Genomic DNA, 25,743 nt, shown 5'->3' on the forward strand with positions numbered 1-25,743 from the left:
ATCACATGTATGGTTGCAACATATGATCACCGACACTTCCAAAACCTCAAACTGGTGTTGGCTACGATTTGTTGAGGGCAACATGGTGGCGCAATGGTTAGCACTGCTGCCTCACGGCGCCGAGGATCCGGGTGCGATCCCGCCCCGGGCCACTGTCCATGTGGAGTTTGCACATTCTCCCCATGTCTGTGTGGGTCTCACCCCCACAGCCCAAAAAGATGTGGTTAGGTGAATTGGCCATGTTAAATTGCCCCTTAATTGGAAAAAAAAGAATTGGGTACTTTAAATTAATTTTTTTAAATCTACTATTCGTTGAATGATAAGAAATGGTTTTAAGTGTTAAACGGGAAAAATTACAAACTTACCACCATTGAGATTTGCTTCTACAAAAATTCGAATCGTTTTTACACAGAGTTCAAAGTTTTCGGGTGTCACGTGGGCAGCATCCCTCACAATGAACAACAATGACTCCACACACTTGATGAGCGACTTGGTGTCATGTGAGCCCATATCCTGCCCGAGGGTTAGGCTGTACTGATTAACCAGAGGAGAAGGGCCCTGCTTTGTACCTTGGCCAGGTTTGCTGGTATCTAAATCATCCTTCCCAACCTGTAAACAACATCACCATCCTGAGCAATATGATTGATTTAAAAAAAAAACATTGGGCTAGAAAAAATACACAACAATTCTTGTTACATCGTCATAATGTTGCAAAACACTGCCACAGAAATTGACCATTGTCCAGCATAACTTGTATTTTATTTAGCTCTTTTAAGAAAGTAAACTATCTCAGAATGTTTCACTCGAGCATTACTTGACAAGTTTTGACAGCAAGCTATATAAGGAGATATTAGGTTAGGTGATCTAAAGCTTGAAGTTGGAGAAGCAGCCATGGAAGCAGTGGGGATTCCAGAGTTTAGGGCCTATACAGTCGGAATCACAGCCGTGCAATGGGAAGCTGCTAATATGGAATGTGCAGGAGGTCCGAACTGGCAGAGTGCAGAGTTCTCAGAGGGTTATAGAACCGGCGGGGGGATTGCAAGAGGGGGGAGTGCATGAGGTCACAGAGGATTTGAACACGGGTAAGAATTTGAAGTCCGAGGCGTTGCAGGACTGGGAGCCAACAAAGGTCAGCGAGCAGATTGGGCCCAAGTTAGGGTATGGACACACAAACAGGAAATCTGCTATCTTTTCAAAAGTACGACAACGGATTTTATTATTTACTTCATGAGAATACACAAGCCTTTAAGGCAAAACTACTGATCTTATTTTAATTCTGAGCAGATAAAATGGGAGTTAGGATTACTAAATATAATGAATAGATCCTAAATGGTGCATTTTCTGCGAGTGTAGAATTCACTATTTTGCGTTACAAGCTGATTGAAGAAAGAATTATTCTAGTCACAACAAATGAAGAAATACATAATCTCGGAATATATTTACATCACTAAGATGATCACACGGTAAAAGTGTATAGGAAGTCATAAAATTAGAAACACGTTTTGAAGATGAAAATGCAATTACATTTGATATTTAGTTACATTAAGTGTTTTTGTGGTGACAGACTAGAGGCCTATTCCGGGAATTACCAGCTATGGAAACAGACAAAAATGTACCTCTGTGCTCCTTTAGGTGCAGGAAGAGAATTGGAATTGAGAAATATTTTGTAATATAATTCTGCTGCAAGATTTTGAGAGAAATATTGTGGAGGTTGCATTGTTCAGCAAGTTAGAATCTACATTTAACCCGGGTTAAATTTCAGATAAATAGCTTGATGTGACATCAGTACTTCACAGGCAATTAATTTATACACAAGCACATCTAGAATATATGCCTGTAATTTGTTCTGACAATCACTCAAGCAACTGCTCTTTCAATGTTACTGTGAATAAACAAGGTAGCATTAATCATTTGAGGACAATGTTACAATATTCAGTAACTGGAAGACTTAATCTGAAGTTTGCTGTTATCGCAAAGTGGGAGACCAAACAATTACAATCCAGTTCAGGATATCTTTCTCTGAACACCAAATGACTTGTGTCACTCTGTCAGAAACCACTGTCTGACCGTGTCCCAGTTTCCATGCTGTGTGGGAAAGAAACAGCGGACAACAGTATAAATTAAAACCAAAAGGCAGCTGAAATCATATCCCATTGATTAGTTGACTCAAAAAATGCCATAAAAAGACTTCAAATTGTTAAATGTAGCAAAATATTATTGTGGTTGGAAGCCAACACAAAATGAATGGTCTCTGTTGGATTTGTGGGTGGGACAGACAGCAGGGAAAAGCACATTGTGACCAGGGTTTTCCCTGATCATCAACTCAAAAGGGCTTACCTCATGGGCATCGATCGTGGGACCATCTACTAACTGATGACATAATCAACAGGTCCTCCTGGACCTTCTCAAATTTTAGTGGCAGAAGGATAGAATGCTCTTAAATTGAAAAAAAAAAACGCTCATGAAGAGATCCCCAAGGATGTTCACACAGAATAGGAGGCCTTTTTGCACAACGGTTGATATCCCTGAAATCTGGCTTCAAATGCAGCATTGACTGATGGAACAAAAGCACTCGCTGCTTTCGCAGTTAGGGCTTAAAGTGAAATATAACTGAAAAGTCTCAAAAAGATCCTTGTGGGATAGACACAGTGGAAAATATGCACCTAAATCTCACTCATTAAGTGTGGAAGAAGAAAAATGTCCCAATGTTGTAGATAGGCAATGAAACAGGTGAATTCACAGGCACTTCCTACAGAAGTGTTCCATGGTAACTATAGGAGACAGATTTAGGGAACTGGCAAAGGATTTAGATGCGAGATGAGGCGACTTCTTTCAAAAACAGTGTTATTATTTGTAACTCACTCTGAAAGGGTGGTAGACGCAGATTCAATAGTAAATTTCACAAGGAAATTGTTCAAAGATAAAATTTACGGGGTAGGAAAACAGAGCAGGGAGTGAGACTAATTGAATAGTTCTTTCAAAAACCTGTCCATCTGTGTTATATGATTCATGGAGGTTACTACTAGACCAATGGATTTAATATCCACATGACAAGATTTACAAAAAAGCACTCGGTGTTATCTTTACATGTTTGTTAACACGACTGGATAAGCAACTGCTCATTAGAAGCAGAAAATAGAAGACTATTCAGCCCTTCGATTTTCATTATCATCATAACACCAAAGAAAATGGTGAAGTCATCAGCTTTTCAGTCTTTGTGCAGTTAGACATTTTAATAGTTTATTGCAGAACATGGAAACACAAAAAGTCAAAACGAATATAGTTCACTATAGTATATAGTGCGACTCACCACCAGCCAGCCACTACTGGTAATGTCGACGTCAGTGACGGAGCGGTGTACCTTAGTCTGCTTGCCGTGCTCAGTGTACACTTCAGAGTCTGAGGTGTAGCCACGATCTAAACTAACTTCACTGGGATGGTAAGATGCAATTTCACTATCAGACTGTGCACCTTTAAAAAAAGAAATAATAGCATCAATCAGCAGAATCAGGCGAGTCTTGTACATTTACAAAATTATTGATGTATTTTCTTTATGATGGGAGGGGCCTGCATGAAAAAAATTACTTCCTTACAGTAGTTGATAACTGAACCTTACTGTACTTCGCCAACACGAAGATCATCCAACCACTAATTTCTAGGATCCTTCTGTTCAGATATAGTGTGAATTTTAAAGGTACAGTACTGTACCAAGACCTCGAAAAGCATACAACTTTCACCAATCTCAGCTGATACTTCAGGGCTCACTCAAGTCGGATTTTGTCATTGTTAGTGATAATCTTTTCTTCACTTTCTTCGCCCAAGTAACACCGGTGTGCCAGCTGAAGAATTGCATTCCAAAACCTCTCCACATAACTCTTCCTTCAAGGACCTCTCTAAAACTGAAACTTTGACCAAACTTTGCCACGTGTCTCAATGTCTCCTTTTTTCGCTCAATGTTAATTTTTGTCTGATAACATTCATGAAGAACTTTTTTTTTTTACTTTAAAGGTCCTACATGAATGCAATTTGTTGTTGATGTTGTCAACTTCAGTGAATTGAGGATGATGTTGTAAGGGACATTAATAAGTGTTTTTCAGTTTCCTTCTCCGCATCACTCAAATGGAAACAACATTTCCCTTTTTAATGTACTGCAGTTAATTATTTTTCTTGGAATTACTAATTTAATCTACTTACCAATCCATGTTGGTACTCAAAAGCTCAGGTCAAGTTCAGCTTTTGGAACAATTAGAGAGATTCACTATAGCTTACAATAATGGAGTCCTTTCTAGATCAACAAAATCTGAGAAAATATATAAAACTGGATGATTCTTAAGCCTCTATTTACAGTTCAAAGTAACTGAAGCACCAGGTGTTCAACATCCTCCTTGTGCCCTTGTTTTCAGTATATTGCCTTCCCCCAACCTTTGCCAGTGTCTATGATGTTTTTGAACAACTAACTGAAATGGAGAAAAACACCAGCTGCTCATCAGCGGACGAAGCTTTGGCTTTTCATAACAGCAGTCAGACTACTTAGTAAGAGAGTAATTCTGGAAATCGAACCTGCATCATGGCTATCGGCTCCAGATGCTATCTGCAGAGCAGGTGGAGGTTTGACTCCTGCGCCAATACATTCTAAGAGAGTAAACAAGGTACTCCAGTCATCACTGGAGTGAATATTGGCAGCATTGGTCTTCAACAGCTCGTGCAGGCCATAGGCAATCTGTCGGCTCACTCTTGACAAGACAATAGGTTTCATCATGAGGAGAACTCTCAGGGAGAGGAGCACCTAAAAAGTAAATGAGAATATTCTCAACAAAAATTCATTCAACTTGTTTTATTCTGGTGTTTGAGTCTTTACTAAAATTGCCATTACGCAGCACATCACGAGAACACAGGAAGTCTCGGAGGTGTCCCAGGAAGAGTTGATATCAGAGTCCTCACTGGATTCTGCTGGGCAATGAAGTTAGGTTAGCACGGCAGCACAGTGGTTAGCACAGTTGCTTCACAGCTCCAGGGTCCCAGGTTCGATTCCCGGCTTGGGTCACTGTCTGTGCGGAGTCTGCACGTTCTCCCCGTGTCTGCACGTTCTCCCCGTGTCTGCGCGGGTTTCCTCCGGGTGCTCCAGTTTCCTCCCACAATCAGAAGATATGCAGGTTAGGTGGATTGGCCATGCTAAAGTGCCCTTAGTGTCAAACAAAAATGGTTAGATGGGGATATGGAGGAGATGTGGGCTTCGGTAGGGTGCTCTTTCCAAGGGCCGGTGCAGACTTGATGGGCTGAATGGCCTCCTTCTCCACTGTAAAATCTATGAAGACACAGAGGATTTTCTTTTCGATGAAAGCAATGAATTTCCCAAAACAATTTACATAACCTTCACAGAAATGTCAGTAAAATCAAAATGGGCACTAAACTGCAATTTGGACGAGGCTCTTTTCAAGCCTGGGATCGAGAGATTTTGTTTGGGTAGAGCAAAATGTGCTTTACTTCACATCTGACTTTTATACCTGGTGCTGTAAACGCACAGAAACTGTCAGCAGCACAAACACCTTGAGCAGCAATAAATAGTTCACATAAATGAACCGGTCAGTAAAAAAACAAAAAATTTCTCATTGGCATTCCTGAATTTTCCAAAACATCAATCGGGTTGTCTTTACTGACAAGCAGTTGAACAAAGTATTTTATATCGGTCTAAAAACAATTCCTTCGGCAGAAGGTTAAAAATGCATTAGGTTGCAGAGATTTGAGATAATTGAAAAGCTTGGTTCTAATACTCGCTGTATTGGTGCCATTTCAATGATTCAACTCCCATTTGGAAGGATCAAATTAACAAAGAGATAATACAAAAAATAATCAACTTATTGACTAGGCTGCCATTTGGCTGCCTTACTTTAGGAAGGATGTCAAGATTACTGGAAGAGCATTTAAGAGATGAAGATCATACCAGATGGAAGAGGTTTAAGTTAAGAGAAGACTGGATAAACTGGGCTCTCTTTAGTAGAATAAAGAAGGAAAACATGATAGAGTACTTAACATTAGGATAGTTTTTCTGAAACTATTTCCAGCATCAATGAGTTGACATCTAAAGGACAGAACTTGAAGATCTTCACTATGATAATAGAAGGGGTGAGAAGAATAGGTTCTGCAAAAAAGGTTACAATATCTCAGCAGGCACTGCAGCAGCAGAAGCATCCGTAATACATTTAAAAGATGAAATGTCCACAAAAAGAAAAATATTACGGAAAATAAGGTCTGTTCAAAGAGACGGCAGAGGTCCAATGGGCCAAATTGCCTCTTTCACTATTAAAAAAAATTCTGACTCGATTGGTCCAATTTTAACTCTGCAACGAGAATGAGTGAATGTCTCACCAAGGTTAATTCACACCTAGAGGTAAAAATTGTAGTTTTGCTTCTCCTGTGTACCTGTGGACTGATTTCCTCTCTGCGTAGTAATCGTATCGCCAGGCGGAGCAAACCGACAACCCCTCTTTCAACAAGGAAGCACTGCTCTGTGGCGTGAACAGTCAAATGGTAGAGATGATCTCGCACGGTCTGCCAGACGCAGGAAACACGATCTCTTTAAAAAGGAAGGCAAGAAAAAAATTGGTTTAAAGAAAGCGCAGAACCCCTTCATTGCTCAGGTTTCTGACATAATTAATGAAAGTGGGAGAGCAGTGAATCTTCCCTGTTTTGGAATATTCAGCAGCTCTCCAAACACTTTCCCTCTTAGTTGGTCTGAAGTGATCCTAAGGCCCAGATTTCCGCAACTTGTCAACACACTCAGATTCGTAGGTTTGATACCAAGCATCAATCTATCTGTGTAGATATTCTTAAAAAGGGGAAAGGAATAAACTATGATATGACAACAAGGAACTACACGTGGTTCCAAAGAATGGAAGCCACTGAATATAGCTATCATAAAACCTACCAGTGAGGAAAAAGGACTTGAAAGTAATATTATTTTTCAGAGACATCCCGTTATCATGGTCTCCTGGGAAATTGGAACAGCTAACGTAAACATTCATGCAGGTTAGACATAATGTTTTGCTACTCTAATGATTAGCCTTAGTGATCCTGCCACAGAAGCTGGAGACTTTGTCTCAAACTTGGAGTTCCAAGAGGTCCAACTCAAAGAGCAAAGAACCTTTATCTGAAGGAAGACACAGGCAGCACAATGGCACTATGAAACCATGTGCAAATAGGAAATCCACTGGACCACCAGATATTTGCAAAGTCAAGATCTCATTTTCAATCAATCAGAGACTCAGTAGGAGAAAACCCACAACTTGGTCAGGGTTGATCACAGCCCTGCAATGCAAGACGAGGGGGGACAAAGGACAAAATTAACTCAGGGTTTGCTCACCGCCTTCTCAAAATTCAAATACGTTTTTAAAAATTGACCAGGAAGATTTGTTAAGCAATTCATTTGAACAACACACTCCTGATAAAAGGAATTCGATAAATATTCTGGTGATATGCTTTATCATCTCTGAATTAAATAATTACCTAAAGTAAATTGCAAAACATTATTTTCGGAATGGCAAACATCATTCATGCTTCTAATTTTTCTACATTTCAGTTTGGGATGAATATGAAGTTAAAAGAACTTGTAAAAAATCACATCAACTGAAAAGATGGGCTCTCAAGTGGGAAGGTGCATGCTAATATTCCATTGCTGGCTGATCTTCACGCCCAAGACTTTCCAAGGAGGCCAGATTCATCCATGAAATCTAGGTGATAATGGGCAACTCATTTGGAAGGTTTGGTGGGATTTTGTCACTTCTCCCCCCACCCCCCAGCCCCCCCAAGTATGTTTTCTGTCATGTCAGTCCCTTGAATTTTGAGACACCTTTTAAAAGCTTCCCATTTGAAAATAAATTCCAGGCCAACCATTTATGGCCCAGTGGAGGGGCAGGCCTTTTCTATTATGTGCTACAATTGACAATAAAACCAAGGTGCATTCAGCTTCTGAGGTTAACCACAGCTCTTGAACCAGGAAGTGACCAAGCTGCTTCCGCTATACCTGTTTTCCAGCACGATCCGCAGCAGCATTTCTAAGCAAAACGCCGCATCTTCTTCATCGTAGGTTTCCTCGTCCGGGGTCACAGAAATGAGAGCCTGATGAAATTCCAAGTTAGAAAACCAAATTTAAAAATGGGGTGGGGGTAAAGAGAGGACTCGCTAAACCCAAACAAGCTAATACATTCCCAAAGAAAAGCTAACTTAGGTACATTGTACTATGGATGTGGCATGACCAATCCTGTAGCTTTATACAAAGAAGGAATTGATGTTCAACGTGGGCAGCACGGTGGCGCAGTGGTTAGCACTGCTGCCTCGCGGCACCGAGGTCCCAGGATCGATCCCGACCCTGGGTCACTGTCCGTGTGGAGTTTGCACATTCTCCCCGTGTTTGCGTGGGTTTCGCCCCCACAACCCAAAGGGCAGGTCGATTGGCCACGCTAAATTGCCCCTTAATTGGAAAACATGAATTGGGTGCTCTAAATTAAAAAAGAACTGATCTTCAATGTGATAAGATTGGTGTGTCCATGTATCAGGAAGCAACTGTACTGCAACATCCTAAAATGGTGAAACAATGAATTACAACTCCTTCCTTAATTTAGCAAATTTTTGTAACTTGCCCTCCAACAAAAACTCAACAATCTATAATAAGTAACTACAATGGCCTGGATTTGCTTCATTCACTCAATTCCATTGAAAGAACATGACAGATTAGCAGCTAAACAGAACCCTATTCAAGACCCAAGACTATCATGAAACATAGAAAATAGGAGTGGGAGTAGGCCATTCAGCCCATCCAGCCTGTTCTGCCATTCAATGTGATCATGGCTGATTGATGCTCTATCTTAACACCATGCTGCCTCTTCCTCCCCAATTCCCCTGGACATCTTTAGAATCCAGAAATCTATCTATTTCCATCTTAAATATATTCAGTGACAACCTGATGTGGGAGAGAATTCCACAGCTTCACCACCTCAGAATGAAGAAGTTTCTCCTCATCTCAGTCCGAAGTTGCCTACCCAGTGTCCTGAGACCGTGACCCCTTGTTCTAGAGCCCCTCCTAGGGAAACATTATTCCTCCATCCAGCCTGTCAAGCCCCGTCGGAATTCTGTATGTTTCAATTACATCCCCTTTCATTCTTCTTAACCCCAGTGAATAAAACGCCTAGCAGACCCAATCTCTCCGCAGACAACAATCCACAGCAATGGCATTGGAGGTACCAGTTTGTAAAATGTTTGCTTCATAAATACCTTCATCAGCTCTTGAAGAGACTCAAGCTGGAGGAATTTGCTCTCAGTAATCAGCTTCTCAGGGTCACATTGCTGGAATGAAAAAGTCAAAGTAAGGGTGAGCTAGAAGGGCGTGCAACAGCGTTATCACCCACCTGAATAGTACACCATGTGCCACTAAACATTAATTCATCTAATAAATATTCTTTGCTGTAACACCAAGTCAAACAATATGAAATAGCTTGCGAAATAATCACATTTGAGATCTGGAGAAAGAACAGGATATGAATAACCTTTCTTGCAAATGTCAGAGAAGAAATGATTTTCCAGAATTAATGGGAATAGATAAAAAAATTGAAACTAGTCGAAGTTCAGGGTAGAACAACAGTAAAATAAAAGCTGCCGGCAAAAGCAATGTCATATTATTGGGAAGATAGTGGTGTTCTGGCAATGTTAACTGAACAGTAAGACTGAATAGGAACCCAGGCTAATGCTCTGGGAACAAGGGTCTGAATTGCACGGAGTTTAAACTCAGTTAATAAATCTGGAATTAAAAAGCTAGTCTCAGCAATAGTGACCATGAAACCATTGCTGATTGTTGCAAAAGCCAGTCTGGTTCACAATGTCCTTTAGGGAGGGAAATCTTCCATCCTCACCTGGTCTGGCCTACACGTGAATCCAGACCCACAGCAAAGTGGTTGACTCTTGAACACCCTCTCAAATGGCCAAGGAGGCCACTCGCATATCAACCATTACAAAGTCGACAAAAGGAGAGAACCCAGACTGATCACCCGACATGAACTGAGGCACCAGAAATGATAACGGCAAACCCAGCCCTATCGACCCGGCAACGTCCTCCTGCCTAACATCTGGGGTTTGTGTCAAAATTGAGGGAGCTGTCTCACAGACTAGTCAAGTAACAGCCTGGCATAGTCATACTCATGGAATAATACCTTACAATGCCCCACACACCAAGATCAGGCCACACTACAAGAGGTGGCAGCACAGTCAGGAGGGAGGTATCAATATCGACTCTGGGCCTCATGAGGTCTTATGGCATCATATCAAACACGGCCAGGAAACCTCCTGCTCATTATCACCAAACCCACCCCCCAAGCTGATGAATCAACATTCCTCCATGTTGGACACCATGTGGAGGAAAATGCGATAGACAGAGCTAAGCTATACCACAGCCAATGGATCAAATCTAAGCTCTGTGGTTCCTACCACATCCAGTCTTGAATTGTGGTGGACAATTAAACAATTGGTGGAGGCGGCCAAAAAAATTTCCATCATAAACTATGGGGGAGCCCAGCACATCAGTACAAAAGACAAGGTATTTTCAACAATCTTTAACCAGAGGTACCAAATGGATGATCCATCTCAGCCTCCTCCCGAGTTCCCAGCATCAACCATGCCAGTCTTCAGCCAATTCGATTCACTCCACGTGATATAGAACATAGAACAGTACAGCACAGTACAGGCCCCTCGGCCCACGATGTTGTGCCGACCATTTATCCTAATCTAAAATCAACCAAACCTACATCCCTTCAATTTACTGCTGTCCATGTGCCTGTCCAAGAGTCGCTTAAATGTCCCTAATGACTCAGACTCCACCACCTCTGCTGGCAGTGCATTCCACACACCCACCACTCTCTGTGTAAAGAACCTGCCTCTGACATCTCCCCTATACCTTCCTCCAATCACCTTAAAATTATGTCCCCTCGTGACAACCCTCAACACTATCTACAACTCCACCAACCTTCGTGTCATCGGCAAACTTACTAACCCACCCTTCCACTTCCTCATCCAAGTCATTTATAAAAACCAGCAGAGGTCCCAGAACAGATCCTTGCGGGGCACCACTGGCCATCAAACTCCAGGCGGAATACTTTCCAACCATTACCACTCGCTGTCTTCTTTCAGCCAGCCAATTCTGTATCCAGACAGCCAAATTTCCCTGTATTCCATGCCCCCTAACTTTCTGAATGAGCCTATCATGGGGAACCTTATCAAATGCCTTACTGAAATCCATATACACCACATCCACTGCCCGACCTTCATCAATGTGTCTCGTCACATCCTCAAAGAATTCAATGAGGCTTGTGAGGCATGACCTGCCCCTCACAAAGCCATGCTGACTATCTTTAATCAAACTATGTTTTTCTAAATAATCATAAATCCTATCGCTCAGAATTCTTTCCAATATTTTGCTCACCACAGACGTAAGACTGATGGGTCTGTAATTCCCAGGGATTTCCCTACTCCCTTTCTTGAATAGGGGAACAACATTCGCCTTCCTCCAATCATCCGGTACTACTCCAGTGGAGAGTGAGGACGCAAAGATCATCGCCAACGGAGCAGCAATCTCCTCCCTCGCTTCCCGTAGTAACCTTGAGTATATTCCGTCAGGCCCAGGGGACTTGGCTATCCTGATGCTTTCAAAATTTCCAGCACATCCTCCTTCTCGATATCAACCTGTTTGAGTCTATTAACCTGGTTCACACTGTTCTCATGGGCAACAAGGTCTCTCTCTCTCTAGTGAATACTGAAGCAAAGTATTTTTTTAGGACCTCCCCCATCTCTTCAGACTCTAGGCACAAGTTCCCTCCACTATCCCTGATCGGCCCGACTCTCACTCTGATCATCCTCTTATTTCTCACATAAGTGTAGAACGCCTTGGGGTTTCCCCTAATCCTTCCCGCCAGGACTTTTTCATGCCCCCTTCTAGCTCTCTTCAGTTCATTTTTGAGTTCCCTCCTGGCTACCTTGTAACCCTCTCCAGCCAAGTCAGATCCTTGCTTCCTCAACCTTACGTAAGCTTTCTTCTTCCTCTTGACTGGAAGCTCCACTTCTCTTGTCATCCAAGGCTCCTTCACCTTACCATTCCTTCCTCGTCTTAGTGGGACAAAACTATTCAACACTCGCAGCAAGTGCTCCTTAAACAATCCCCACATTACGGTTGTGCATTTGTGCAATTGTTCCCACTTTATGCTTCTCAGCTCCTGTCTAACAGCAGTATAATTTCCCCATCCCCAATTAAATACCTTCCCATACTGTCTGTTCCTATCCCTCTCCATGACTATGGTAAAGGTCAAGGAGTTGTAGTCACTGTCACCGTAATGCTCTCCCACGGAGTCATCTGACACCTGGCCTGGTTCGTTGGCGAGCACCAAGTCCAATATGGCCTCCCCCCCCCAGTCGGCCGATCTACACATTGAGTCAGGAATCCTTCCTGTACACACCTGACAAAATCTGCTACATCCAAACCATTTGCACTGAGGAGGTTCCAGTCAATATTAGGGATATTATTAATATTAACAACTCTGTTACTTCTGCACTTTTTCAAGATCTGCCGCCCAATCTGTTCCTCTATTTCGCTGCTGCTATTGGGGGGTCTATAGAAAACTCCCAATAAAGTGACTGCTCCTTTCTTGTTTCTGACTTCCACCCATACTGACTCAGTAGACAAACCCTCCTCGACTACCTCCTTTTCTGCAGCTGTGGTGCACTCCCGAATTAACAGTGCCACTCCCCCTCCTCATTCTTCTGAAAACATCTAAACCCCGGAACATCTAACAACCATGCCTGCCCCTGTGAAATCCATGGGCGGGATTCTCCGGCCCCCAGCCGGGTCGGAGAATGAACGGGGGTCGGCCTGAATCCCGCCCCCACTGGCCTCTGAATTCTCCCACCCCCCAAAAACCGCGATGGGCCGAAGTCCCGCCCTCCCGTAGCCAGTCCCGCTGGCATAAATTGGAGTTGGTCCCTTACCGGCGGGACCTGGCAGTGCGGGCGGCCTCCGGGGTTATTGGGGGGTCGTGGGGGGATCTGGCCCTGTGATGTGCCCCCACGGTGGCCTGGCCCATGGTCAGGGCCCACCGATCCGCAGGCGGGCCTGTGCCATGGGGGCACTCTATTCCTTCCACAGCGGAGGCCGTGGTCATCCGCCATTCCCGGTACGGAAGTGACTCATGTGCGCATGCGCGGGGATGATGTCAGCAGACGCTGATGCCCCCGCGCATGCGCGGACCCGCGCTAGCCGGCAGAGTCCCTTCGGCCCCAGCTGGTGCGGTGCCAGAGGCCTTCCACGCCGGCCGGCGGGGCGCAAACCGCTCGCCGCCGTCCTAGCCCCTGAAGGTGCGGAGGATTCCGCACCTTTGGGACGGCCCGACGCCGGAATGGTTCCCGCCACTCCACTGCGCCGTTTCTGCCCGCCCCGCCAATTCCCAGGGGAATCCCGCCCCATGTCTCCGTAATGGCCACAACATCGTAGTTCAAGTACTGATCCATGCTCTAAGTTCATCTCCCTTATTCCTGACACTCCTTGCATTGAAACAGACACACTTTAGCCCATTCCACTGAGTGCAACTTTGCCCTATCAACTGTCGATCCTTCCTCACAGACTTGCTGCAGACTATTTCTGCCTGTTCAACAGCTACCCTATCCTCTGATCCATAACTCTGGTTCCCATCCCCCTGCCAAACTAGTTTAAACCTCCCGAAGAGCTCTAGCAAACCTCCCACCCAGGATATTGGTGCCCCTCCAGTTTAGGTGCAATCCGTCCTTCGTGTACAGGCCCCATCTTCCCCAGAAGATATCCCAATGATCCACATATCTGAAGCCTTCCCTCCTGCACCAGCCCTGTAGCCATGTGTTCAGCTGCACTCGCTCTCTGTTCTTTGCCTCACTTGCACGTGGCACCGGTAGCAATCCTGAGATCACTACTCTGCTTGGCCTTCTCTTTAGCTTCCAACCTAACTCCCTAAATTCACTTTTTAGATCCTCATCCCTTTTCTTAGCTATGTCATTGGTGCCTATGTGGACCACGACTTCTGGTTGCTCCTTCTCCCCCTTAAGAATCCTGTAGACTCGATCCGAGACATCTCTGGCCCTGGCACCCAGGAGGCAACATACCTGGGAGTCTCGCTCGCGACCATAGAACCTCCTATCTATTCCCCTAACCATTGAGTCTCCTATCACTATTGCTTTTCTATTCTCTCCACTTCCCTTCTGAGCCACAGGGCCAGACTCAGTGCCAGAGACCTGGCCGCTAGGGGCTTCCCCGGTAGGTCATCCCACCCAACAGCACCCAAAACGGTATACTTGTTTTGAAGGGGAACGGCCACGAGGGATCCCTGCACTGTCTGCCTGTTTGTTTTTTCTTTCCCCAACTGTAACCCAGCTACTCTTGTCCTGTACCTTGGGTGTGGTTACCTCCCTGTAACTCCTCTCTATCACCCCCTCTGCCTCCCGGATGATCCGAAGTTCATCCAGCTCCAGTTCCCTAACACGGTCTCGGAGGAGCTGGAGTTGGGTGCACTTCCCGCAGGTGTAGTCAGCCGGAACACTGGTGATATCCCTCACCACTCACATCCTACAGGAGGAGCATGCCACTGCCCTAGCCTCCATCCCCTCTTACCGTACAGAATATAGCTGCCCTGTGGACCAACTGGATCTCTGCCCTCGGACTCTGCTCCCAGTCAGCTGCACTCTCTGTAAACTCCTGGCTCTCTTCTCACTCTTTGAGGAAATGTAGGAAATGAAATGAAAGGAGCACCTTACTCCCTCCTCACCTAACTCCCTCAGTCACCAAACTCTCACTATAGCACTCAAATGCACCCAAATTCAGCACTCAGTGCAGAACATGAAATGGCTGAAGGCACTGGTTACTGCAAAGGCTAAAGGCGTTTCAGCAAGACTTGTGCTCCAGAACTAGCTGTGAACTAGCTAGCATCTACCAGGCAATTTGGAAAATTGTCCCGGTCTGTCCTGTCCATAAAATCCAACCCGGCTAATTGCTGTCCCATCAGTGTACTCTCGAATATCAACAAAGTAATGGAAGGGGTCATCAAAAGCGTTATTAAGCGGCACTTAATTCACCAACAACCTGCTGACTGACGCTCAGCTTGGATTCCCAGAGATTAACCATCTCAGTCCCAGGACTTCACTGCAGGTGTTCCTCAGGGTAATCTCCTAGGCCCAAGTATCTTGAACTGTTTCATCAATCCCTCTGCACCATAAGGCCGGGACTGGTATGTTCGCTGCTGATTGCTCGACGTCCAGCACCATTCAGGACTCCTCAGATACTGAAGCAATCCACGCCCATATGCAGTAAGACCTGGACAACATTCAGATTTGGGCTGCGAAGTGACAGATAACATTTGTGCCACACAAGTGCCAGACACGGACCATCTTCCACAAGAGAATCAAACCAACTCCCCATGCCATTCAATGGGGTTACCACTGCGGAATCCCCCACCATCAACACCCTTGGAGTTACTATTGACCAGAAACTGTTGGGCCTGTCAATTCTACATAGGAATAGAATGGGATGGAGAGGTGGAAGGCAAAGTGCTGCTACAGTTGCTGATTTGCAGCACAGTTAACCTGTAATTGTTAAAGACACACGTTGTTGCATTTAAATAAGAGTGTTTGGGAGGTTTGCCAAGGTCGACATGTTAAGAATTCACATGCTGATATTTACACAACTTAATTTCAAGGTCTGTCATTAATGTGTGTCCTCCCTACATCACCAAATACAAACACACGCTGGGGAGGCATGAGAACCATTTCAATTCTTCTTGATCTCTACTAATGCTAAGTGGCATTTGACGAATAGGAATATATTTAGAACAGAAGGCAAGCTTATACTCCCAAACTAACATCTTAAAAAGTACTGACAGACAACAAAAACATTTATGCAGTCAAAATTAATGGAATAAAGAGAAAAAAATGGCAAGTGGCAAAAGTTTGAAATGATGCAAAGCAATAATTCTGAGCAGATGCACCAATTATAAGAAAGCGTCATTATTTTATTCTCTACCACAGCTTTCATTCATGGTTATGTTGTATTTAGTTCATTAGAAACTACAGAAATCCACCAAATGTTAACCACCTCCCAGACAATGATGTAACATAGAGTTAATTTACCTTAATGCATTCCAGGGCTGCTTGTTTGGCCTCTTCGTTCTCTACGGAGGGTCCCCTTAGGCTGGATTGCTCATTACCGCTTAATGTGAGCCAACTAACAAAGCTCAGGACTGTGGACTCACCACTGTGTTTCAACACAAAACATATTAGCTGCCGAGAATTCTGAAAAGCACGCTTGTTTTATAGAAACTGGACAAAAGTTACAGCAGAAATGTTCACATCCTTTAAGCTATTAATAGTTTTGACCAGATTTTTGCAGTCCGCTTTTGCATACAATTGGCTCGATTCAGCCAACTTGAAACAAAGTCCGCTTTTGGCTGCATTTGGTGGGTACGTCTCAGCCGCTGCAGCGCCGAAATTCACCAACACTTTTCCACTGGTCACTGTAGTCGGTTTCTTGAGGACTGGCTCCTCGCAGATCAGGGCGCCAATTTGACAGTAGCCCAGATCTCTGCATCCTCTCCCCCACTCCTCGTTTTCAGGCACACCATGCTTTTATTGCCCCTCCCACCTTGGAGGCCCAGGAACCCCCAACCCTCCCCCCTCCCCTGGCCCAAACCCTGGCGGTGCCAACCTGTTGTCCAGGCACCTTGGCACTTCCAGCTTGGCAGTGCCCCCAGAGCAGCACGGTGGCACAGTTCTGCCTCACGGTGCAGAGGACCTGGGCTTAATCCCGGCCCCAGGTCACTGTCCGTGTGGAGTTTGCACATTCTCCATGTGTTTGCGCAAGTCTCACCCCCACACCCAAAGATGTGCAGAGTAGGTGCACTGGCCAAGCTACATTTCCCCCTTAATTGGAAACAAATAATTTGGTACTCTTAAAAAAAAAGCTTTGGGATGCCCCTTGGCAGTGTCAGCGCAGCACTGCCAGGGTGCATGTGTGGCACTGCCAGTGTGCCAGTGCTAAGGTGCCCCGGTCCCCGATCACCCAGTGTCTCTAATGGCCTGCGAATCCCCCTCCTCCCAAGGTTCCACTACGCCTGGTCCATGTTTATGGAAATCAATACTAAACGGTGCCCTGTCAAGGTCTCGCAGGCCCAGCCGCCGACTCCCGGGCGCTGGGTGAAAGTGGTGTCCAGGTATATAAATGAGCCGAGCCAGGCCGTGATCCAGATCATGCCAGGCGGAGCGCATCAGGTGACTCGTGTGAGATTCTCCACCCGGTGCGGAGTCAGATTTGGGGCTCAGTGGCTGAATCGTGCCAAATATTTCAAAGCATACTCAATGTCCCTCCAAACATCTATTTCATGGTGAATTTTTGAACCACTGCACAAAAAAAAAGGTAGCACAAAGTTTTTGAATATCAGTTCTATAAAATGTTCAATACTTATTTGTGATGGCGTTTTACACAATGAGAATGAAACATAATTAATAGTTATTGAGGTAATGATTTTCATACCAATTAATGCATATGCTTATTATTCAGCAACCAAGAGGTGGAAGTGGGGTAGGATTGCAGCAAAAAAACGAAATCTTTTGTCTCATTTCAACGAACATTAAAATGGGCCCTGGGAAACTAATGAACCCTCCCAGTCCCATCCCTCCCCAACCCCCTCTTCACTATGTGTTACCAACCCTCGTGGATTGTCTAGGAATGCCAAATTAAATCCTTGGACAGTACTGCGTGCACAGGGGAATTGTATTTTTTGTTTAAAATGAAACACTTTGGTTTATTGGTTGGAAAGATAGAGGAGATATGGAAAAAGCTGTTTTGGTGAGGAGTTGGGAGGCTGCAGCTGAAACCACGAGGAATGTTGAGAGGTGGCAACCCTTGACGCCCCGTCTCCCTGTCCTCCTCTTGTTATTCCCCCCCGCTCCTCTCTTGCTGCCCACCACTGCACTAATCTCATCTCCCCATTTACTATTCGCTCCCCTTTCCCCATCATCCATCAATATCACTCAACGTTTCTTCTCCCCATTGCCTCTCTCTCCCTCCAAGTCCTACTTTCTTCTCCTCCTCAGTTGCCTTCTCACTTATCTGGGTCCAGTTACCCTCTGCCTAACCGGAATACTGCATTGCGTTTCAATTCTCCAACAGCTCTGCCCTGTGCTGTGAACATCAACGTATTCTCCGAATCAAACGGAAATGAACAGGACAGGTGGAAGTTTTAAACAACAACAATTTGATAACACTGGGGGCCACATTGCTCAGTTGGTTAGATGGCTGGAGCGTGGTGCAGAATGACGCCAACAGAATGGGTTCAATCCCCATTCTGGCTCTGTAGTTCATGCAGAACTGCCTCGTCGCCTAGCCCCATACGTGCAGAGTAGTGTCCCTCAAGGTTTATATAACTAATTGTCTCTCTCTCTCTAAATGGAGAGACATGGCCCTTTGAATTATGGCTAGTTTCCACTGAACACTCAAAATCGAACACCAATCAAGCACAAATTGAATCAGTCAATGATGTAAATGCCTTCCTACCGATTTGAAGGGGTTTCTTCTCGCTGGAGAGAGATTTTCCCATTGGGTTCAACAAAGTCTTCGACCTTCATGAACAAAATGACTTTTCAGAATCATAATTGGTCAGCTCTATTTTATTTAAATACTTTAAAAATAAAAGTTAGAAACAAGTTTAAACAAAACTCTCTACATGACTGGGTAATTATGTAATATAAAACAGACATTCGCCAGCAAGACTATTTTTCTGTCCCTTCATGGGTTGAGGGTGTCGCTGGCAAGGCCATCATTTATTGTCCATCCCAAACTACCCTTGAACTGAGTGACTTACTCAGTCATCAGCTACATTGCAGTAAGTAACATTGCAAGGTAACAATGGCAGATTTCCCTCTCTAAAGGACATTAGTGAATCATATAGGTTTTCATGACAATTAACGATAGTTTCATATTGCTGGGATTAGCTTTGAATTTTAGATTTTATTAATTGAATTTAAATTCCACCAGCCACTGTGTATTAGCCTGGGCCTCTTGATTATAGAATTTACAGTGCAGAAGGAGGCCATTCGGCCCATCGAGTCTGCACCGGCTCTTTGAAAGAGCACCCTACCCAAGCCCACACCTCCACCCGATCCCCATAACCCAGGAGCCCCACCCAACACCAGGGGCAATTTTGGATACTAAGGGAAATTTATCATGGCCAATCCACCTAATCTGCACATCTTTGGACTGTGGGAGGAAACCGGAGCACCCGGAGGAAACCCACGCAGACACGGGGAGAACGTGCAGACTCTGCACAGACAGTGACACAAGCCGGGAATCGAACCTGGGACCCTGGAGCGGTGAAGCAATTGTGCTAACCACAATGCTACCGTGCTGCCCTAATTGGATTACTAGTTCAATGACTTTAATATGGGCAGCATGGTGGCACAGTGGTTAGCACTGCTGCCTCACAGCACCAGGGGTCCGGGTTCAATTCCGGCCTCGGGTATGTGGAGTTTGCACTTTCTCCCAGTGTCTGCGTGGGTTTCCTCCAGATGCTTTCGTTTCCTCCCATAGTCCAAAGATGTGCAGGTCAAGTGGATTGGCCATGATAAATTGTCCCTTAGTGCTCAATGGTTAGGGGGGTCACGGGTTTACGGGGGAGCGGGTGGGCCTAGGTAGGGCGCTCGTTCGGAGAGTTGGTGCAGACTCGATAAGCCAAATGGCCTCCTTCTGTACAGTGGTAGTGTCCCTACCTCTGGACAAGGAGCTCTAGGTTTGAGTCCAACACCAGGGTTTGTTGGCCACAGATGGAGCATTTAGAATGCAGTCCAAGGGGCGGATAATCAGAGTTCCTCTGATTCTACATCAAGACAGCAGGAGATCAAGAGACACCAATCAGAAACATAGCTACTTGGAAGTAACAGCCCTTCAATGACAGTGGAAATTTTAAAAATTCATTTAAAATTGCTGTTCTGGGAACTGAACAGCAGGTGGCATCATCACCCTGCTATAAGCAAAGGTGGATAATAACGCTCCTTAATTTTGGCGCTTTCTTTCTGCTGTCTATTGGGAGAACATTAACACATTTCAAATGTACACTCAGCAGGTAAGGGTAACAAACTGAAATATGTAAACCGCACACAATAAGAGTTTAGAACTTCAGGCCAGCCTGAGAAATCATGCCTGGGCAGATTTCCTAGCTTTTCTTCCCAGGGATGAAATGAATGAAATGAAAATCGCTTATTGTCACAAGTAGGCTTCAAATGAAGTTACTGTGAAAAGCCCCTAGTCGCCACATTCCGGCGCCTGTTCGGGGAGGCTGGTACGGGCTGTTCCCAGCTCATTGTTCAATATGAATGCCATTGGGGGGGGTTCCCCATCGAGGGTTGGAAGGCTTCAAAATCTAAACCCACCATATTTGAACAGAACATGATGGTCTGCATCAATTAAATCATGTGCATGACCCAACGATATCATCCAGGGTGCTGTTTTTAATGCAGTCAAAGTTAATCCTCCTTCAACTTCATCAACATTTCTCTTTGTAGACGCAAGGCTCGTTGGCTGCACTCAAATACTTTTATTAGGCAAAATGATCTCTAATCCATTGTTTTCTTCAGAGAACTTGATGGTCCCTAGTGCTTACAACCCACTGTACTCAACCACTTTGTACATTTAGTTGGGGCACATGGTCAAACACTTCAGCTTGGGCTGGATGGGGCAAGTACAATGCACAATACTAAATTTTCCTTCGAACGCATGGGTGAAAGTGCATCCACAGTAAATTACAGCCACAGTTTGCAGCCAAGCTATTCATGCTTCTAACCATCCTGACTGAATAGAAAGTGCTGCTCCAGCAATTTCAACAGGATAAATTTACAGCATCATCACCAGCCCATCACAGTGGTTATTTGCTGCAGAAAACGTGTGAGCTTTTCTGCAAGGGCGCGATTATTACAACAATGTTCAAAATCAAAGGAAATCCAACAATTTTTACTGAATTCAGTTTCCCAAATAATGGTGCAATTTTTGACAGAGGAACTGGCTGGGATTTTTGACTCGTCAGCTTGGAATGAACCAAAAGTAAATTTAAACCCTTTAAAGCTAAATTAGCACTTAGTAAATTTTAAATTTTGACAGTCTGTTAATGTATCCGAGATTAAAATCCAGCTCATATTTCAGCAGATTAATATAACCAGCATCTTGTAGCAGTCAAGAACTAAACTTTCAATGTGCAGCCTTTGAAAGGTCAGGTGATGAACCTGCTGATAATCACAGAAACGTGAATGGGCACTGATATAGCTTCAATTTCAGCAATAATGGTCTTTTAACAATGTTTCTTGTCCAAATGCTCGCATTGCACAAATAACATCCCCCACACCTCCCACCCCAACTGGATTGAACCAGAATGTTAGTGATTTAAGGAAGTAGTAAGGGTGTAAAGCAGATAAGGGAGGCTAAAATTAGAATAGTTGAATTAAAATGGTGTCCTCTCTGCATTTCTGTATAAAGTTTCTTTGTGCAGGTACCACTACTATAGTGTGACAACGTTCATTTTGTTTAATCAAAATAATACATTGAACAATATCAATCACTATTAAAAACCTTGCATGAGCTTGCTTCCCATTGACCAAATGCAGATAAAACCACCATTGGTTAAATACTGCCATTCAGTGTGAGCCCATCTTGCACTGGTTAACACTTTGATTGTCCTACTTCTTTCCAATCCACCTTTCCAACCAGTGGTGAGCTCAATCTAAATTCAGCAACAGAATTTCATCTTTCTTTCCCCTGCTCCCTCTCCAATCCTGCCATCTGAACACCAATGTCATACATTTCTGACCAAAGTTGTTGGTCTCACTCTCATTACTATTCTATCATGGAACTACTTTACTCACCTCAGTATTTCTCATACCTGATCAAAGCCTGAATGAGATAAAGTTGTGCACTCATCAATTCTTCCAGATCTTTAACACTGCCATTAAATCCATCGGGGGTCTTTAATGACAAAGTTAGTAGAGCTAACTTCATCATTTGATCCCTCTGCACATTAGGCTGGTCTTGCATACCCTTGTTCAGTTTTTAAAAAAGGAGTACGCCCTACATACAGCCCACTGAGCCTGTCCCTCCATTCAATACAATCATGGCTGATTTTCTGCCTCAACTCCACATTCAAGCCCGGTTCCCACATCCTTTGATTACCAGACACTAATAATCAACCAGTCTATCTCAGCCTTAAACAAATTCAACATTGAAACTTCTGTAACCCTCTGGAGTATAGAATTCCAAAGATTCATAACCCTTTGGGTGAAGAAAGTCTTCTTCTATCTCAGTCCTAGATGATCAAGCCCCTGTCCTGGGTTCAAATCCCCTAGCCAGGGGATATAACCTCAGTGCCTACTCGGTCAACCCCCTTCAGAGTCTTGTATGTTTTAATGAGATTTCTGAATAGAGGTTTCCACACACAAGTTAACCAATCGTGGCTCTTTTCAGATGTTGATGGACATTGCTACATTTTTCCAGTCTTTCCTGCATTAGTTTTTATTCAACTGCTGTTGAATATATCTTATTAACTTTGAGAGATGTTCCAATGCCTCAAATCTTCAGTGCGACATTTGCTGTACAATGTTCCCGGCTATATTGAGTAGCACAGTGGTTAGCACTGTGACTTCACAGCGCCAGGGTCCCAGGTTCGATTCCCCGCTGTGTCACTGTCTGTGCGGAGTCTGCACGTTCTCCCTGTGTGTGCGTGGGTTTCCTCCGGGTTCTCCGGTTTCCTCCCACAGTCCAAAGATGTGCAGGTTAGGTGGAGTGGCCATGATAAATTGCCCTTAGTGCCCAAAACATTTAGAAGGGGTTATAGGGTTATGGGGATAGGGTGGAAATGAGGGCTTAAGTGGGTCGGTGCAGACTCGATGGGTCCCCTTCTGCACTGTATGTTCGATGTTCTATTACAGGCATCACTCCGTCATATAATTTAGTCAGAAGGGAAAATGTTCTTCTGCAGGGATTTTGAAATGACATCACACCGTGTGTTCAACAATTTGGATGTTCCTGCGTGCTACTGAAAAAATTGGAACTCATCATTCTTATTCAGGTATTTTTAGAAACGAACACATCTTTCTAACTCTGATTTTTTTATTTTACTTTATTCATTCATGCGATATGGGCATCACAGGCAAGGCTGCCATTTTTATCCATCTCTAGTTGCCCTTGGGAAGATGAGCTGCTTTATTAAACCGCTGCAGCTTATGTTGAAGGATATGTTGAGCTGGTGGCTGGAAAGAGTGTTGCCAATTATGTGCATTTATTCTCGACTCAGGGCAATCATTTTTCAACTGAGCAGCAAAAACATCCTTCACTGTATAGACACACACGCACACATTTATATATATATATATATATATATATTATATATATTTGAACTACCATCAACTATAGTACTTGGACCATCACCAGATTCTTCTTGTTTGAGCATCTGAGGCATCATGAAGTTAAGGAATTGTTGTAAGCACTTCAGATTTGATTTTTGGCTTCTTCCACTATTATTTCTTCATTTGAGCATTTATTTTAGGACTGTTCTAAAAGGTACAGCAACATTTTCTGTAAAGATTTACTGTGATATTTTAAACATGCTCTTGTTTCCATTTCAACAGATATCTTGATTTTGTTATGTACTTACGGTGAGACTAATTTTCATCAATTGCATCACAATGGCCACATATTTTATTCTAAACTCATCATTTTTCTTCTTTGTGCACCAGTTATCACTATTATTGATCGGGAATTAATTTAACAATGAGTATTTCAGGAGCAAATGCTTACCTCCACCATGCCTTTGGGCAAAAGCTCGGCACGGAAAAGCTGCAGCATTGCATCCATAATATTCTTCCACCCCTCTCTCAGAATGTCACCATGACGATGTGATAAATTAAACACAGTCTTGGCTGCAAGTTGAGCCTTTGCATTGCTACCAAAAACGTTTGGAAGATTCTCTACAGTCTGCAGGAAAAGAACACAATACAACGGATTAACAGCAAAACAAGCATGTGGAGTTTGCACATTATCCCCGTGTTTGCGTAGATTTTGTAATGATCTCTGTATATGTAAATACATGAAAGGTTAATGTGTAGTCAGTACAGTCAGATGATCACTAGAGGGCGACACTAACAGGGAGTATATAAACAAGCTCAATCTCGTTCCCGCTCTCTTCAGGTGTGTTGTAGCTAGAGAACAGAAGTATAGTAAGTTCAGAGTATAATATAATATTCATTATTAACCTAAAATCTATCTTGTTTAATTTGACTACTAGTAAAAGTATTGAAGAATCGAACTCACAAGTAAATTGATTAGTTACTCAATAAATAATTTATGATGCCTGGACGACTTTTGAGTATTCATCATCAAAGTTAAGTTCAACTTGGCCTAAACAAATGAGTAACATATATTACTCCAAGTAATATAACAGGTTTCACTCCCACAACCTTGGGCAGCACGGTAGCATTGTGGATAGCACAATTGCTTCACAGCTCCAGGGTCCCAGGTTCGATTCCGGCTTGGGTCACTGTCTGTGCGGAGTCTGCACATTCTCCCCGTGACTGCGTGGGTTTCCTCCGGGTGCTCCGGTTTCCTCCCACAGTCCAAAGATGTGCGGGTTAGGTGGATTGGCCATGCTAAATTGCCCATAGTGTCCAAATTTACCCTTAGTGTTGGGTGGGGTTAATGGGTTATGGGTATAGGGTGGAGGTGTGGACCTTGGGTGGGGTGCTCTTTCGGTGCAGACTTGATGGGCCGAATGGCCTCCTTCTGCACTGTAAATCCTATGAAATTCTATGAACCTAAAGATGTGCAGGGTAGGTGGATTGGTCACGCAAAATTAATTCCAATTGCTCCTTAATTGGAAAAAAAATGAATTGGGTACACTAAATTTATAAAGAACAGCAAAATAAGCACAAGATTTAATCAAAAGTTGCTGAGCCTAGATTGGCGCGGTTGGCAACTCACGAGAAAATGAATAAGAAATTCAGCCAAAATATCATTGGTTTCAATTAGATTTTGAGTGACGTAGACATGAAGAGTAACAAGAATAATGTGGATTGTAGCAAGTGGGAAGGACAGAAATCGGAGGGAAATCGGAAGGGAAAACTATGCTGGCGTGAAGCTGACCAGGAGGAACACTATTATCGCTATGTTCTCAAACTGACAGACAAACACTGTTCAGCAGTAGGTCCATTAAGTGAAATCAATGTCCACTGTTTTACCAAGACATATTATTCCAAATTTAAGCATGGGATGATATCAGTGGAATGAGCCTATCTCAAATCTCACATGTTCAAGCCAGTATTAACATCGGGTGAAATGATCCACTGGCAGGTGACTACATTTGGCAGATCTGAATCCCAAAAGGTGTTGTAGGTTAGTGATAAAATTCAATATGAATAAAGGAGGGCGATAACTCTAGACCATTGCACTATCAAACGTCTAATGTTTTTGAAGACCATGTTCAAGTTTGTTCAAAAAAAAACTACAGTCTATTCCACAATTGAAGTTCTTTACCATGGATGTCCAATCCCTCTATACCTCCATTCCCCACCAGGATAGTCAGAGATATCTCTACTTCTTCCTTGAACAGAGGCCTGAACAATTCCTCCACCACCACTCTCTTCTGTCTGGCTGAACTTGTCCTC

General features: G+C 43.8%; 1 protein-coding gene across 6 annotated transcripts in view; it reads right to left on the reverse strand.

Moving 5' to 3' along the window:
* The window catches only part of gbf1 (golgi brefeldin A resistant guanine nucleotide exchange factor 1), a 281,444-nt gene that overhangs the window by 18,215 nt on the left and 237,486 nt on the right, over positions 1–25,743 (reverse strand). For all 6 annotated transcript variants that reach the window (XM_072491408.1, XM_072491407.1, XM_072491406.1 and 3 more), the window contains 9 exons: positions 23,882–24,058; positions 18,602–18,666; positions 16,180–16,303; positions 9,268–9,339; positions 8,021–8,115; positions 6,421–6,574; positions 4,561–4,786; positions 3,311–3,471; positions 366–609 (listed from right to left, as the gene is read on the reverse strand). In XM_072491408.1, coding sequence (XP_072347509.1) covers positions 366–609; positions 3,311–3,471; positions 4,561–4,786; positions 6,421–6,574; positions 8,021–8,115; positions 9,268–9,339; positions 16,180–16,303; positions 18,602–18,666; positions 23,882–24,058 — 1,318 coding nt within the window. The remainder of the gene's footprint in view (positions 1–365; positions 610–3,310; positions 3,472–4,560; positions 4,787–6,420; positions 6,575–8,020; positions 8,116–9,267; positions 9,340–16,179; positions 16,304–18,601; positions 18,667–23,881; positions 24,059–25,743) is intronic.

The sequence above is a fragment of the Scyliorhinus torazame genome, chromosome 28 (assembly GCF_047496885.1).
Source record: "Scyliorhinus torazame isolate Kashiwa2021f chromosome 28, sScyTor2.1, whole genome shotgun sequence".
In the NCBI taxonomy this organism is placed as follows: domain Eukaryota; kingdom Metazoa; phylum Chordata; class Chondrichthyes; order Carcharhiniformes; family Scyliorhinidae; genus Scyliorhinus; species Scyliorhinus torazame.